We start from the raw sequence: 12759 nt of genomic DNA on the forward strand, positions 1-12759 counted from the left end.
CAATTTTAGAATAAGGCTGTAACGTAACAAAATGTGGAAAAAGTCAAGGGGTCTGAATACTTTCCGAATACTTGCCCTTCAGTCCCTACACTTTTTGGCCCTCACGGAGACATGTATTACCCCAGAGAACACTGATACTCCAGCTGCATTCTTGTCATCTGCCTATGTGTTCTTTCATAGTCCGAGAGCATCTGGTCATCGTGATGTTGGCACAGGGCTACTCATTTCTCCTAACTAGAGATTTTCTCTTTCCCCCCGCTCTCACCTGTCTATCTCCTCATTTGAATTACATGCAGTCACTGTCACCTGTGCACTTAGGGTTAACATTGTTGTCATCTATCGCCCATCAGATGCCCTTGGAGAGTTCCTCAATGAGCTTGACACCTTGATAAGCTAATTTCCCGATGATGGATCACCAGTCATCGTACTGGACGACTTTAACCTCCCGATGCCTGACTTGAATTAATTTCTTTCCACCTCTTTCTTTTCACTTCTTTCCTCTTTTGACCTCACCCTTTCCCAATCCCCTCCCACTCACAAGGCAGGCAATATGCTTGACCTCATCACCTACTAATCTAACTGCAACCCCCCTCCATGTCTCTAATCACTACTTTGTTTCCTTTTCTCGCCATCTCTCCTTCAACCCTACCCACTCAGACCCTACCCAGATGGTCATGCACTTCTGCAATCTTCGCTCTCTCTCTCCCACTACTCTCTCCTCTTCTATCCTATCCTCTCCTTCTTCTGCTAAATCCACCCTCCTGTCTCCTGACTCTGCCTCTTCGACCCTACTCTCCTCCCTTTCTGCATCCTTTGACTATCACTGTTCCCGTTCCTCCCAGCCGGCTCAACCTTCCCCTCCCGCTCCTTGGCTCAGTGACTCACTGCGTGCTAACAGAACAGGACTGCGGGCAGCTGAGTGGAAATGGAGGGAAACTAAACTTACGGAGGAACTATCATCCTTCCACTCACTCCTCTCTACCTTCTCTTCCTCTGTATCTGCTGCTAAAGCCACTTTTTATCACTCTAAATTTCAAGCTTCTGCCAACCCTGGGAAACTCTTCTCCACTTTCTCCTCCCTCCTTAATCCTCCACCTCCTCCCCTCCCCTCCTCCTTCTCTGAGGACGACTTTGTCAACCACTTTGAAAAAAATGGTTGACAACATCTGCTCCTCATTCACTCAGCCTACTGAGCCCACTCACACAGAACTACCCTACGCCTTGACTTCTTTCTCCCCTGTCTCTCCAGATAAAATCCTGCCTGTCTGGCCACCCAACAACCTGCCCACTTGATAGCATCCCCTCCTCCCTTCTCCCATTCCTGACTTCCCTTATCAACTCATCCCTGACCACTTCAAGATGGCCAGAGTCGCTCCCCTCCTCAAGAAACCAACACTCAACCCCTCTGACATCAAAAACTGCAGACCGGTGTCCCTTCTTTCTTTCCTTTCCAAAACACTTGAGCGTGCTGTCTCTGACCAACTCTCTCGTTATCTCTCTCAGAACAATCTACTTGATCCTAACCTGTCAGGCTTCAAGGCAGCTCATTCAACTGAGACCGCTCTCCTCTGTGTCAAAGAGGCGCTCTGCTCTGCCAAAGCTGACTCTCTCTCCTCTGGCAGAAAGCTCAGCTTGGATGTCGGCCCACCACCTCAAGCTCAACCTCGACAAAACGGAGCTGCTCTTCCTCCCGGGGAAGGCCTGCCCACTCCAAGACCTCTCCATCACACTTGACAACTCCACGGTGTCCCCCTCCCAGAGTGCAAAGAACCTTGGCGTGACCCTGGACAACACCCTGTCCTTCTCTGCAAACATCAAAGCAGTGACTCACTCCTGTAGGTTCATGTTCTACAATATTCATAGGGTATGACCTTATCCTCACACAGGAAACAGCGCAGGTCCTAATCCAGGCATTTGTCATCTCCCGTCTAGACTACTACAACCCTCTGTTGGCTGGGATCCCCACTTGTGCCATCAAACCCATGTAATTTAAGTTCTTCTAAGTTCTCTGCTCCTCCGCACACTCCACTGGCTTCCAGTTGAAGCTCGCATCATCTTCAAAACCCTGGTGCTTGCCAACGGAGCAGCAAGGGGAACTGCCCCTCTTTACCTTCAGGCTATGCTCAAACCCTACATCCCAACCCAAGCACTCCGTTCTGCCACCTCTGTTCTCTTGGCCCTCCCACCCCTATGGGAGGGCAGCTCCCGCTCAGCCCAGTCAAAGCTATTCTCTGTTCTGGCATCCCAATGGTGGAACAAGCTTCCTCCTAAAGTCAGGACAGCTGAGGGCTCCATAACATAGTTTTATGTTAAATAGCAATGAGGCTGTTTTGACATGGTAACATTTTAGTATTAACCTTGCCAAAGGGCAAGTTTCACAGACCCAGGTTAAGCCTATTCCAATAAATATCACACACAAATGTTTCTCATCAATGCCTTTTAATTTGCCACATGCTTCATTTTAACAATCTTTTAAATAATCTAGCAATCATTTAAATTGTTTAACAATCATTTAAAGCTGCAGTATGTACGTTTTTGTATTTTTTTATGTTAAAAAGCTCCAATAAGTCGCTTGTGGTCATCCAATGTGATGCAACAGTAACAATATTGTGCTTCTAGCCTGCCTGAGAACTGCTGAATTCATTGGTTTTAGTTTTCCCTGTCAGGTCGGATTTCCCGGCCAGGGTATGTGCTGAGCATAATGTGTGATGTGTTTTCCGTGGTGCCACAGCTCTAATGGGTAGCACTATGATAGCTAGCTAGGTGAGCAATGTCCACACTTGGCTAGCGGAGATACTTAGCTGACAGACATGGGAGATGCAAGGGGCAAACGACATGATCATTAGCCAGAGTAGGACTTAATTTGACCCTGGGGACCATCAGGATAGACATGGATATCACAGAATCAGAATTTGAGCAGACATTGATCCAGAGTGATTCACAAGTAAGGAGTGTCGCTGGGTCATACATGAAAATGGGAAATACTGTATATCTTCTAATCTAAAGTAAGGGTTAGTGGCAATCACTACTCTCCCCTACGGCCATGCTCTCGCCATCTACTCTGCCCTCTCTCTCTTCTTCCATTCAAACTTCCTCATTCTCTTCCTTCTCATTGGTCTTGGGGGCTGGTGCTGGCCTCTGATAGGCTGATGGTCAGAGTTGTAGGTGTTTCTCTCCAGGAGAACCTCACCATTGGTGGAGTAGATGGCCTTGGACCAGGTCAGCACGTTACCAGGGGTGTAGTAGTAGGACTGCCACCCAGACATGAAGGCCATTATCAAGCTTGGCGAGTCTCTGTCCCACACTTCCACATCAGTTACCTGCCCCTCAAACTTATACACGTTCAAGACAGGAGGCCCACTGGTCACCTACACAAGCACGCACGCACACACACACACAAAAACACATAGAGCATATAATTAGAATACATGATAATACAGTGCTTTCAGAAATAATTCATACCCCTTGACTTATTCCACATTTTGTTGTGTTACAGCCTCAATTAAAAATTGATTCAATATTTTTTCTCTCTCACCCATCTACACACAATACCCCACAATGACAAAGTGAAAACATGTTTTTAGAAATGTTTCCAAATGTATAATTTTTTTTATCCAGAAATATCTCATTTACGTAAGTATTCACACCCCTGGATCAATACTCTGTATAAGCACCTTTGGCAGCGATTACAGCTCTGAGTCTTTCTGGGTAAGTCTCTAAGCACTTTCCACACATGGATTGTGAAACATTTGCCCATTATTATTTTCAAAATTCTTCAAGCTCTGTCAAATTGGTTGTTGATCATAGCTAGACAACCATTTTCAGGTCTTGCCATAGATTTTCAAGTAGATTTAAGTCAAAACTGTAATTCGGCCACTCAGGAACATACACTGTCTTATTGATAAGTAACCCCAGTGTAGATATTTTAGGTTATTGTCCTGCTGAAAGGTGAATTCATCTCCCAGTGTCTGATGGAAAGCAGACAACCAGGTTTTCCTCTAGGATCTTGCCTGTGCATTCCATTTCCATAACTCCCCAGTCCTTAAAAAAACAAGCATATACATAACATGATGCAGCCACAACTATGCTTGAAAATTTGGAGTGTGGTACTCAGTAATGTGTTGTATTGGATTTGCAACAAACATAACACTTTATACAAAGGACAAAAAGTAAATAGCTTTGCCACATTTTTTGCAGTATTACTTTAGTGCCTTATTGCAAACAGGAAGCATATTTTGGAATATTCTTATTCTGTACATGCTTCATTGTTTTCACTCTGTCAATTAGGTTAGTATTGTGGAGTAACTACAATTTTGTTGATCCATCCTCAGTTTTCTCCTATCACAGTCAACTCTGTAACTGTTTTAAAGTCAACATTGGCCTCATGGTGAAATCCCTTAGCGGTTTCCTTCCTCTCTGGCAACTGAGTTAGGAAGGATGCATGTATCTTTGTAGTGACTGGGTGTATTAATAACTTCACCATGCTCAAAGGGATATTTAATGTCTGCTTTTAAATGTTTTACCCAACTGCCAATAAGTGCCCTTCTTTGCGAGGCATTGGAAAGCCTCCCTGGTCTTTGTGGTTAAATCTTTGTTTGAAATTCACTGCTCAACTGAGGGACCTTACAGATAATTGTATATGCGATGTACAGAGATGGGATAGTCATTAAAAAAATCATGTTAAACAGTTATTACACACAGAGTGAGTCCATGCTACATATTATGTGACTTGTTAAGCACATTTTTACTCCTGAACTTACAGTAGGCTTGCCATAACTAAGCGATTGAATACGTATTGACCCAAGACATTTCAGCTTTTCATTTTTAATCATTTGTAAAAAAAAAATTTTAAAAAAAAACATAACTCCACTTTGACATTATGGGGTATTGTGTGTAGGCCAGTCACAGAAAAATCTCAATTTACTCAATTTTAAATTAAGGCTGTAACACAATTTTTTTGGGAAAAAGTAAATGCATTTGAAAACATTCTGAAGACATTCTATATACTAAAGGAACACACTCATCTACATTATGCCAAATTATTTAATTAAACTCAGGAGTTTAATAGATAGTTCAGTATCTTTTTTGAGAGATATTGAAACTACCTCAAGACACATGTTGAGAGGCCGTGAGCGCCAAAAGTATTGGGACAGTGACCAATTTTTTGTTGTTTTGGCTTTGTACTCCAGCACTTTGGATTTGAAACAATACATGACTATGAGAGTCCAGACTGTTGTAATGAATACTCAGGAATCGTGGTCACAGGCAGGCAATGGTCATACACAGGTAGGCAAACAGGCAGGTGAAACAAAACTAGGACTGAAGGCTATAACTGGTTCTCATAAATGAGCTAGGAAAAGGCTTAGTAGAGTCAAAACGAACAATACTTCACAAGGCACAAACAGAATGAATTGAACTAAATAAGGAGCTGATGAGACCAGGTGAGTAACTAACACAAGTGAAATCAATGAACAAAAATGAAAGACAGGGCTACGTTCAAGAACACAAGGTGAACTAAGAAAATACAGACAGAATCTTACAACTGTCAGCTTTAATTTGAGGATATTTTCATCCATATCGGGTGAACCGTTTAGAAATTACAGCACTTTTTGTCCATAATCCCCCATTTTAGGGGACCGGACAAATTTACTTATACAGCTCTGGAAAAAAATAAGAGACCACTGCAAAAATATACGTTTCTTTGGTTTTACTATTTATAGGTATGTGTTTGGGTGAAATTAACATTTTTGTTTTATTCTATAAACTACTGACAACATTTCTCCCAAATTCCAAATAAAAATATTGTCATTTAGAGCACTTATTTGCAGAAAATGACAACTGGTCAAAATAACAAAAAATATGCAGTGTTGTCAGACCCCGAATAATGCAAAGAAAATAAGTTAATGTTCATTTTTAAACAACAAAATACTAATGTTTTGACTAAGGAAGAGCTCAGAAATCAATATTTGATGGAATAACCCTGATTTTCAATCAAAGCTTTCATGCGTCTTGGCATGCTCTCCACCAGTCTTTCACATTGATGTTGGGTGACTTTATGCCACTCCTGGCGCAAAAATTCAAGCAGCTCGGCTTTGTTTGATGGCTTGTGACCATCCATCTTCCTCTTGATCACATTCCAGAAGTTTTCAATGGGGTTCAGGTCTGGAGATTGGGCTGGCCATGACAGGGTCTTGATCTGGTGGTCCTCCATCCACACCTTGATTGACCTGGCTGTGTGGCATGGCGCATTGTCCTGCTGGAAAAACCAATCCTCAGAGTTGGGGAACAATGTCAGAGCAAAAGGAAGCAAGTTTTCTTCCAGGACAACCTTGTACGTGGCTTGATTCATGCGTCCTTCACAAAGACAAATCTGCCCGATTCCAGCATTGCTGAAGCACCCCCACATCATCACCGATCCTCCACCAAATTTCACAGTGGGTGCGAGACACTGTGGCTTGTAGGCCTCTCCAGGTCTCCGTCTAACCATTAGATGACCAGGTGTTGGGAAAAGCTGAAAATTGGACTTATCAGAGAAGATGACCTTACTCCAGTCCTCTACGGCCCAATCCTAATGGTCTTTTGCAAACCTCAGCCTGGCTCTTCTTTGCTTCTCATTGATGAAGGGCTTTTTTGTAGCTTTGCACGACTTCAGCCCTGCCCCTAGGAGCCTGTTTCGAACCGTCCTCGCCGTACACTTCACCCCAGCTGCCACTTGCCATTCTTTTTGTAGGTCACTTGATGTCATCCTACCGTTGTTGAGTGACATTCGAATGAGTTGGCGGTCATCCCGGTCAGTAGAGAGTCGTTTTCGCCCTCTGCTGGTCTGTAGCTTTGTTGTCCCCAATGTCTGCTGCTTGACCTTGTTCTTATGAACCACCGTCTTTGAAATTTTAAGGATGGAAGCAACCTGATGCTCACTGTATCCCTCTGCCAGTAAAGCCAGAATTGAACCCTTCTTTTCCTCACTCAAAACTTTCCTTTTCAACTCTTTTGGCATGGTCAATAGTTATTTTTTGATTAATATTACTTTTGAGGTACTATTAGCACAGTTTTTGCCATCCAGGTGGTCCTATTGCAAGAGGATGGTGTTGACCACAGCAGTGAATGTTATACTTTTCCTCGTTAAATAAGATTTGGGATGTAGCTCAATTGGTAGAGCATGGCGTTTGCAACGCCAGGGTTGTGGGTTTGATTCCCACGGGGGGCTAGTATGCAAAAATAATAATGTATGCACTCACTAACTGTAAGTCGCTCTGGATAAGAGCGTCTGCTAAATGACTAAAAATGTAAATTTGGTTCATGTGATCACCTAATCAGTACCTAATTCAGTAGAATGAGGTGTGCCTGTGTTGGAATTCAACAGACACTGGAATGGAATGGCTGTCATACATGTAGAGATGCTGATTTAAGAAAAAATTGCAGTGGTCTCTTAATTTTTTTCCAGAGCTGTGCGTATGTGTATTAAAGTACTACAAATGTAAGTATTTGGTCCCATATTCATAGCACCCAATGACTAGATCAAGCTTGTGACTCTACAAATTTGTTGGATTCATTTGCCATTTTGTATAATTTAAAATCCAAAGTGCTGGAGTACAGAGCCAAAACAACAAGAAATGTGTCACTGTCCCAATACTTTTGGAGCTCACTGTATATATACCTCTCTCTCACCTATTCCCCCACCCCTCAACCTGTCTCCCCCTCCCCTCTCCCTCATCTTCCCCACTGTCTTTCCTCTTACCTGGCCAAACACCCTCTTCCTGATGCTGACAGTCCTGCCCCTCCACACCTGGGCCACGCCCGTCTTTTTCTCCCAGGTAACGCACAGGCTGGTCCAGGGGCGTGGCTCTGTGATTGACCACAGTAGCCTATAGGAGCGGAAGGACTGAGAGGAGGATAAGATGGAGAGGCGGTCCATCCCATTGTTCCTTTCCAGTAATAGGTTCCAGTGGTTCCCCTGAGTGAGGCTGAAGAGAGTCAAGTCTTTTCCCTCCTCGGCCATGTAACGCAGACACACAGTCAGAGCAGAGAGAGAGGGAGAGGAGGTGGTGTAGGGAGAGGACGGAGAAGGAGAGGTGGAAGGAGAAGATGAGGGAGAGGACGGAGAAGGAGAGGTGGAAGGAGAAGAGGAGGGAGAGGAGGAAGAAGGAGAGCGGGAAGGAGAAGAGGAGGGAGAGGAGGGAGAAGGAGAGCTGGAAGGAGAAGAGGAGGGAGAGGAGGGAGAAGGAGAGATGGAAGGAGAAGAGTAAGGGGAGGAGGGAGAAGGAGAGCTGGAAGGAGAAGAGGAGGGAGAGGAGGGAGAAGGAGAGCTGGAAGGAGAAGAGGAGGGAGAGGAGGGAGAAGGAGAGCTGGAAGGAGAAGATGAGGGAGAGGAGGGAGAAGGAGAGCGGGAAGGAGAAGATGAGGGGAGAGGAGGGAGAAGGAGAGCTGGAAGGAGAAGAGTAGGGAGAGGAGGGAGAAGGAGAGCTGGAAGGAGAAGATGAGGGAGATGAGGGAGAAGGAGAGCGGGAAGGAGAAGAGGAGGGAGAGGAGGGAGAAGGAGAGCTGGAAGGAGAAGAGGAGGGAGAGGAGGGAGAAGGAGAGATGGAAGGAGAAGAGTAAGGGGAGGAGGGAGAAGGAGAGCTGGAAGGAGAAGAGGAGGGAGAGGAGGGAGAAGGAGAGCTGGAAGGAGAAGAGGAGGGAGAGGAGGGAGAAGGAGAGCTGGAAGGAGAAGAGTAAGGAGAGGAGGGAGAAGGAGAGCTGGAAGGAGAAGAGTAAGGAGAGGAGGGAGAAGGAGAGCTGGAAGGAGAAGAGGAGGGAGAAGGAGAAGAGGAGGGAGAGGAGGGAGAAGGAGAGATGGAAGGAGAAGAGTAAGGGGAGGAGGGAGAAGGAGAGGTTGAAGGAGAAGAGTAGGGATAGGAGGGAGAAGGAGAGGTGGAAGGAGAAGAGGAGGGAGAAGGAGAGGTGGAATGAGAAGGAGAGGTGGAAGGAGAAGAGGGGTAGGTGGTGGGGGAGGGAGAGGAGGAGGAAGGAGAGGGGTAGGGAGAGGAGGAGGCAGAGGAGGAGGAAGGAGAGGGGTAGGTGGTGGGGGAGGGAGAGGAGGAGGCAGAGGAGGAGGAAGGAGAGTGGTAGGTGGTGGGGGAGGGAGTGGAGTAGGGAGAGGAGGGAGAAGGAGAGGTGGAAGGAGAAGGAAAGATTGCGTCTGTGTACATGGTGAATCCTATGCTATACGAATATGACACTGTAAACATCCGACCACGCAGGTCTGAGGTGGAGTGGCCTGGAGCGGGGGGCAGAGAATCAATCAATCACAAATCAATCCATCCATCAGCAATCAATCAAATACATTTGTTGCTGTACACTTCAAATAACCCAGACCAGAAGCAGTGTAGCGAACGGTGGGGCAGTGAAGCGAACCAGGGTCGCTGGCGTGAAAGGCAAACACCCTACACATCATGCCAATAGCATTGACCCACTTGGTGGGAATTGTAACGTGCCTCATATCGAGGATCTCTACAGTAGTACCTGTGTGTGTGTGTGTGCGCGTGTGTATTTGAATACGGTACCTGAAGGGGTTGTATATGGCGATGATGTTGTTCGGCATCTTGCCCCAGTTCGGCCCAACGCCGACAGCAGCACGAGAGCGTTAAGAAGCACGGAAATCATCGTCATCTTCTCGAGCCAGATGCTTCGGCAGTGTGAGGAGTACTAGAGAAGTAAAATTCTAAGAGTGAGAACGGCCCCCAACAGCATATGGGTAGGCCTATGGGTTTCATTTCCCACTTACTGAAGAGTTTCAGTTCTGCAAAAATGTCACATGATTGTAAAGTTTTTTTAGGCTGTTTGAAGTAGTCCTACAATCATACAGTAATTAAGACAGCAGCCTAATAAGCCTTACAGACAAATCACCAAGATTATGAAAAAAATAACAGGTACAGGCCAGCTAGGCCAGCTATTTTTGAAGGGTTTACTTGCAATGATCTTGATGTGTTGTTGTTTCACTTACTTCATCTTCATTTGTTGTATAGCCCAATCATTGTCTGCTTCTCCAAGCCCTGATAAGCCTGTTGGCTCTGACAGACTGTATCAGGGCTCATTCAGGAGACCAGGCGCCATAATGCCTTCCCCATCCCCGTGACTGGGTCACTGGAGCAGACGTCGATCTTGTGTGTGTTCCTTTCTGTATATTCCGGTTTGGGTGTGTGTGTATTCATTTCTGTGTGCATGTGTGTGTACAAAGGCTATGTGTGTGTGCTCCAGTGACTCTGTGACTGGCCCATGTCCTTCCTGACGCTGGTGGTCTAAAGATGCTGCTGATCCTGATGATGGTAACATGTATTGTGGATTGTTTTATTGATGGTGATTACAGTGTGTATGGTGTGTGTCTTAGTGTGTGGGTGTAATGTGTATTGTTTGTTCAGTCAGCTCCAGTCTCCCAGCAGAGACAACCGACATACATTTCCCTCTGAGGCCCTGATTCAATTTCTGTGTATGTGTGTGTGTGTGTGTTTGTAAACTTTTCTTTTGGATCTCAAAGTACATCATTTTCATTCCATATTTCCACTGAAATCTACTTAATAATAGAAATGGGCATTATTTCAGTTTTCTACCAATCCACTTTGAATCCAAATACAGCACCATGTGTCCAACAGATGTAAAAGAAATGGTTCAGATAAATACAGTAAAATGTCATCTGTATACAACATTATCACAATTCTCCATCAAGCTCTGTTCCCTGGATTGAGCCATGAGTTCTAATTTTTGATGCTAGGGATTCTGTGGCTAAAGCAAATAAATAACTGGACAGAGGGAATCCCTGTCTCTCAAAATAACTTCAATGGATCAGAGATTTGTCTATTTGTTCTTATAGCTGCTTTGGGGGTTTTAAACAATAGCTAAATCCAGGAAATAAATACCACACCCAAACAAAACTTTTTTAAGACAGCCACCAAATATGCCCATTCCACCCTATCAAATGCTTTTTCAGCATCTAATGATAATGGCACTTTGGAACGTTCAAGTTCCTGGTATGATGAATTCTATTTTTTTTTTAAATAGGCTAAGATTGTCTGAAGACATCCTATTCCGTATGAACCCTGTAGCTCAGTTGGTAGAGCATGGCGCTTGCAATGTCAGGGTTGTGGGTTCGATTCCCACGGGGGGACAGTATGAAAAATGTATGCACTTACTAACTGTAAGTCGCTCTGGATAAAAGCGTCTGCTAAAATGTAAAAAATGTTTGATCTAAGTGAATCAACTTTTGTAATACTACTTCTATGCGATGATTAGCAATGATTTTGTAATCCATATTCAAAAGTGATACTGGGTGGAAAGATCCGCATGACAATGGATCCTTATCTTTCTTTTTAAGTAGGGTGATTCTTGCCAAACATAGTGATTGGGGGAGTTCATTTTTCTCTAGAGCTAATGTGAGCATAAGTAACATAAGATTTAATAATTTGGGACAAAAGTGTCTGTAAAATTCAACTGGGAATTAGTCATTAATGGCCTCCATCAGCTCACCTAGGGAGATGTTTCTATCCATATTCATACTTTTTTTTCTTCGGATTGATACAGATTGTGATAAAATGTTTCGAAGACTGACTTCATTTCAGAAGGATCCATTGTTATGCTACCATCTGGGGTTTTAATGCCCTGGATTGTACATTCCTCCTCCTCTTTCTTAATTTGCCAAGCAAGCATTTCCCCCCCACTTTCACCTTGCTCAACATATTGTTGTTTGGATTTCAGGGCAACAATCTCTGCAGAACAGGTGTTTGTTGTGTTATATTCAAGCTTCAAAGTTTTCAACTGTTGAAGGGTGTCAACATTTCTATCTAAGCTGTGCTTTCTTTCTAAAATCATTTCTAATTCTTTATCGTTCTTCTATTTCTCATGTGAAGAGTAAGACAGTATACAACCTCTCATATATGCTTTAAGAGCTACCCAGACAACAGTTGGGCATACTTCATTGTCTACATGTTTTCCCCCAAACAATGTACAGTGCCTTCGGAAAGTATTCAGACCCCTTCAATCTACACACAATACCCCATAATGACAAAGCAAAAACAGGTTTTTAGAAATGTTTGCTAATTTATAATTTAAAAAACCCTGAAATATCACATTTACATAAGTATTCAGACCCTTTACTCAGTGCTTTGTTAAAGCACCTTTGGCAGCGATTACAGCCTCGAGTCTTCTTTGCAATGACGCTACAAGCTTGGCACACCTGTATTTGGGGAGATTCTCCCATTCTTCTCTGCAGATACTCTCAAGCTCTGTCAGGTTGGATGGGGAATGTTGATGCACAGCTATTTTAAGATCTCTCCAGAGATGTTTGATGGAGTTCAAGTATGGGCGCTCTGGAGCATGTTTTTATCAAGGATCTCTCTGTACTTTTCTCCGTTCATCTTCGCCTCGATCCTGACTAGTGTCCCAGTCCCTTCCGCTGAAAAACATCCCCACAGCATGATGCTGCCACCACCATACTTCACCGTAGGCATGGTGCCAGGTTTCCTCCAGACGTGATGTTTGGCATTCAGGCCAAAGAATTCAATCTTGGTTTCATCAAACCAGAGAATCTTGTTTCTCATGGTTTGAGAGTCTTTAGGTGCCTTTTGGCAATCTCCAAGCGGGCTGTCATGTGCCTTTTACTGAGGATTGGCATCCGTCTGGCCACTCTACCATAAAGGCTTGATAGGTGGAGTGATGCAGAGATGGTTGTCCTTCTGCATGGTTCTCCCATCTCCACAGAGGAACTCTACAGCTCTGTCAGAGTGTCCA

At 44.4% G+C, this 12759-nt stretch overlaps 1 protein-coding gene across 1 annotated transcript; it reads right to left on the reverse strand.

Moving 5' to 3' along the window:
- Positions 1-2425: 2425 nt before the first annotated feature.
- Positions 2426-9656, reverse strand: LOC311100311 (uncharacterized protein). The gene is made up of 4 exons (XM_084141173.1): positions 9543-9656; positions 8506-9256; positions 7739-8072; positions 2426-3368 (listed from the first exon to the last, which is right to left on the reverse strand). Exons 1-4 carry the CDS (start codon positions 9646-9648, stop codon positions 3057-3059), a joined length of 1503 nt encoding a protein of 500 aa, XP_083997299.1. The 5' UTR covers positions 9649-9656; the 3' UTR covers positions 2426-3056.
- Between the last annotated feature and the right edge of the window lie 3103 nt (positions 9657-12759).

The sequence above is a fragment of the Coregonus lavaretus genome (genome assembly GCF_964263955.1).
Source record: "Coregonus lavaretus genome assembly, chromosome: 24".
NCBI lineage: Eukaryota > Metazoa > Chordata > Actinopteri > Salmoniformes > Salmonidae > Coregonus > Coregonus lavaretus.

Coding starts and splice junctions, on each gene's coding strand:
- LOC311100311 (XM_084141173.1), bottom strand. CDS start 9,648: ATGACGATGATTTCCGTGCTTCTTAACGCTCTCGTGCTGCTGTCGGCG. Junction 9,257..9,542: donor GCCATATACAACCCCTTCAG/GTACCGTATTCA, acceptor CCCCCGCTCCAG/GCCACTCCACCTCAGACCTG. Junction 8,073..8,505: donor TCTCCCTCCTCTTCTCCTTC/CCGCTCTCCTTC, acceptor TTCTCCTTCCAC/CTCTCCTTCTCCGTCCTCTC.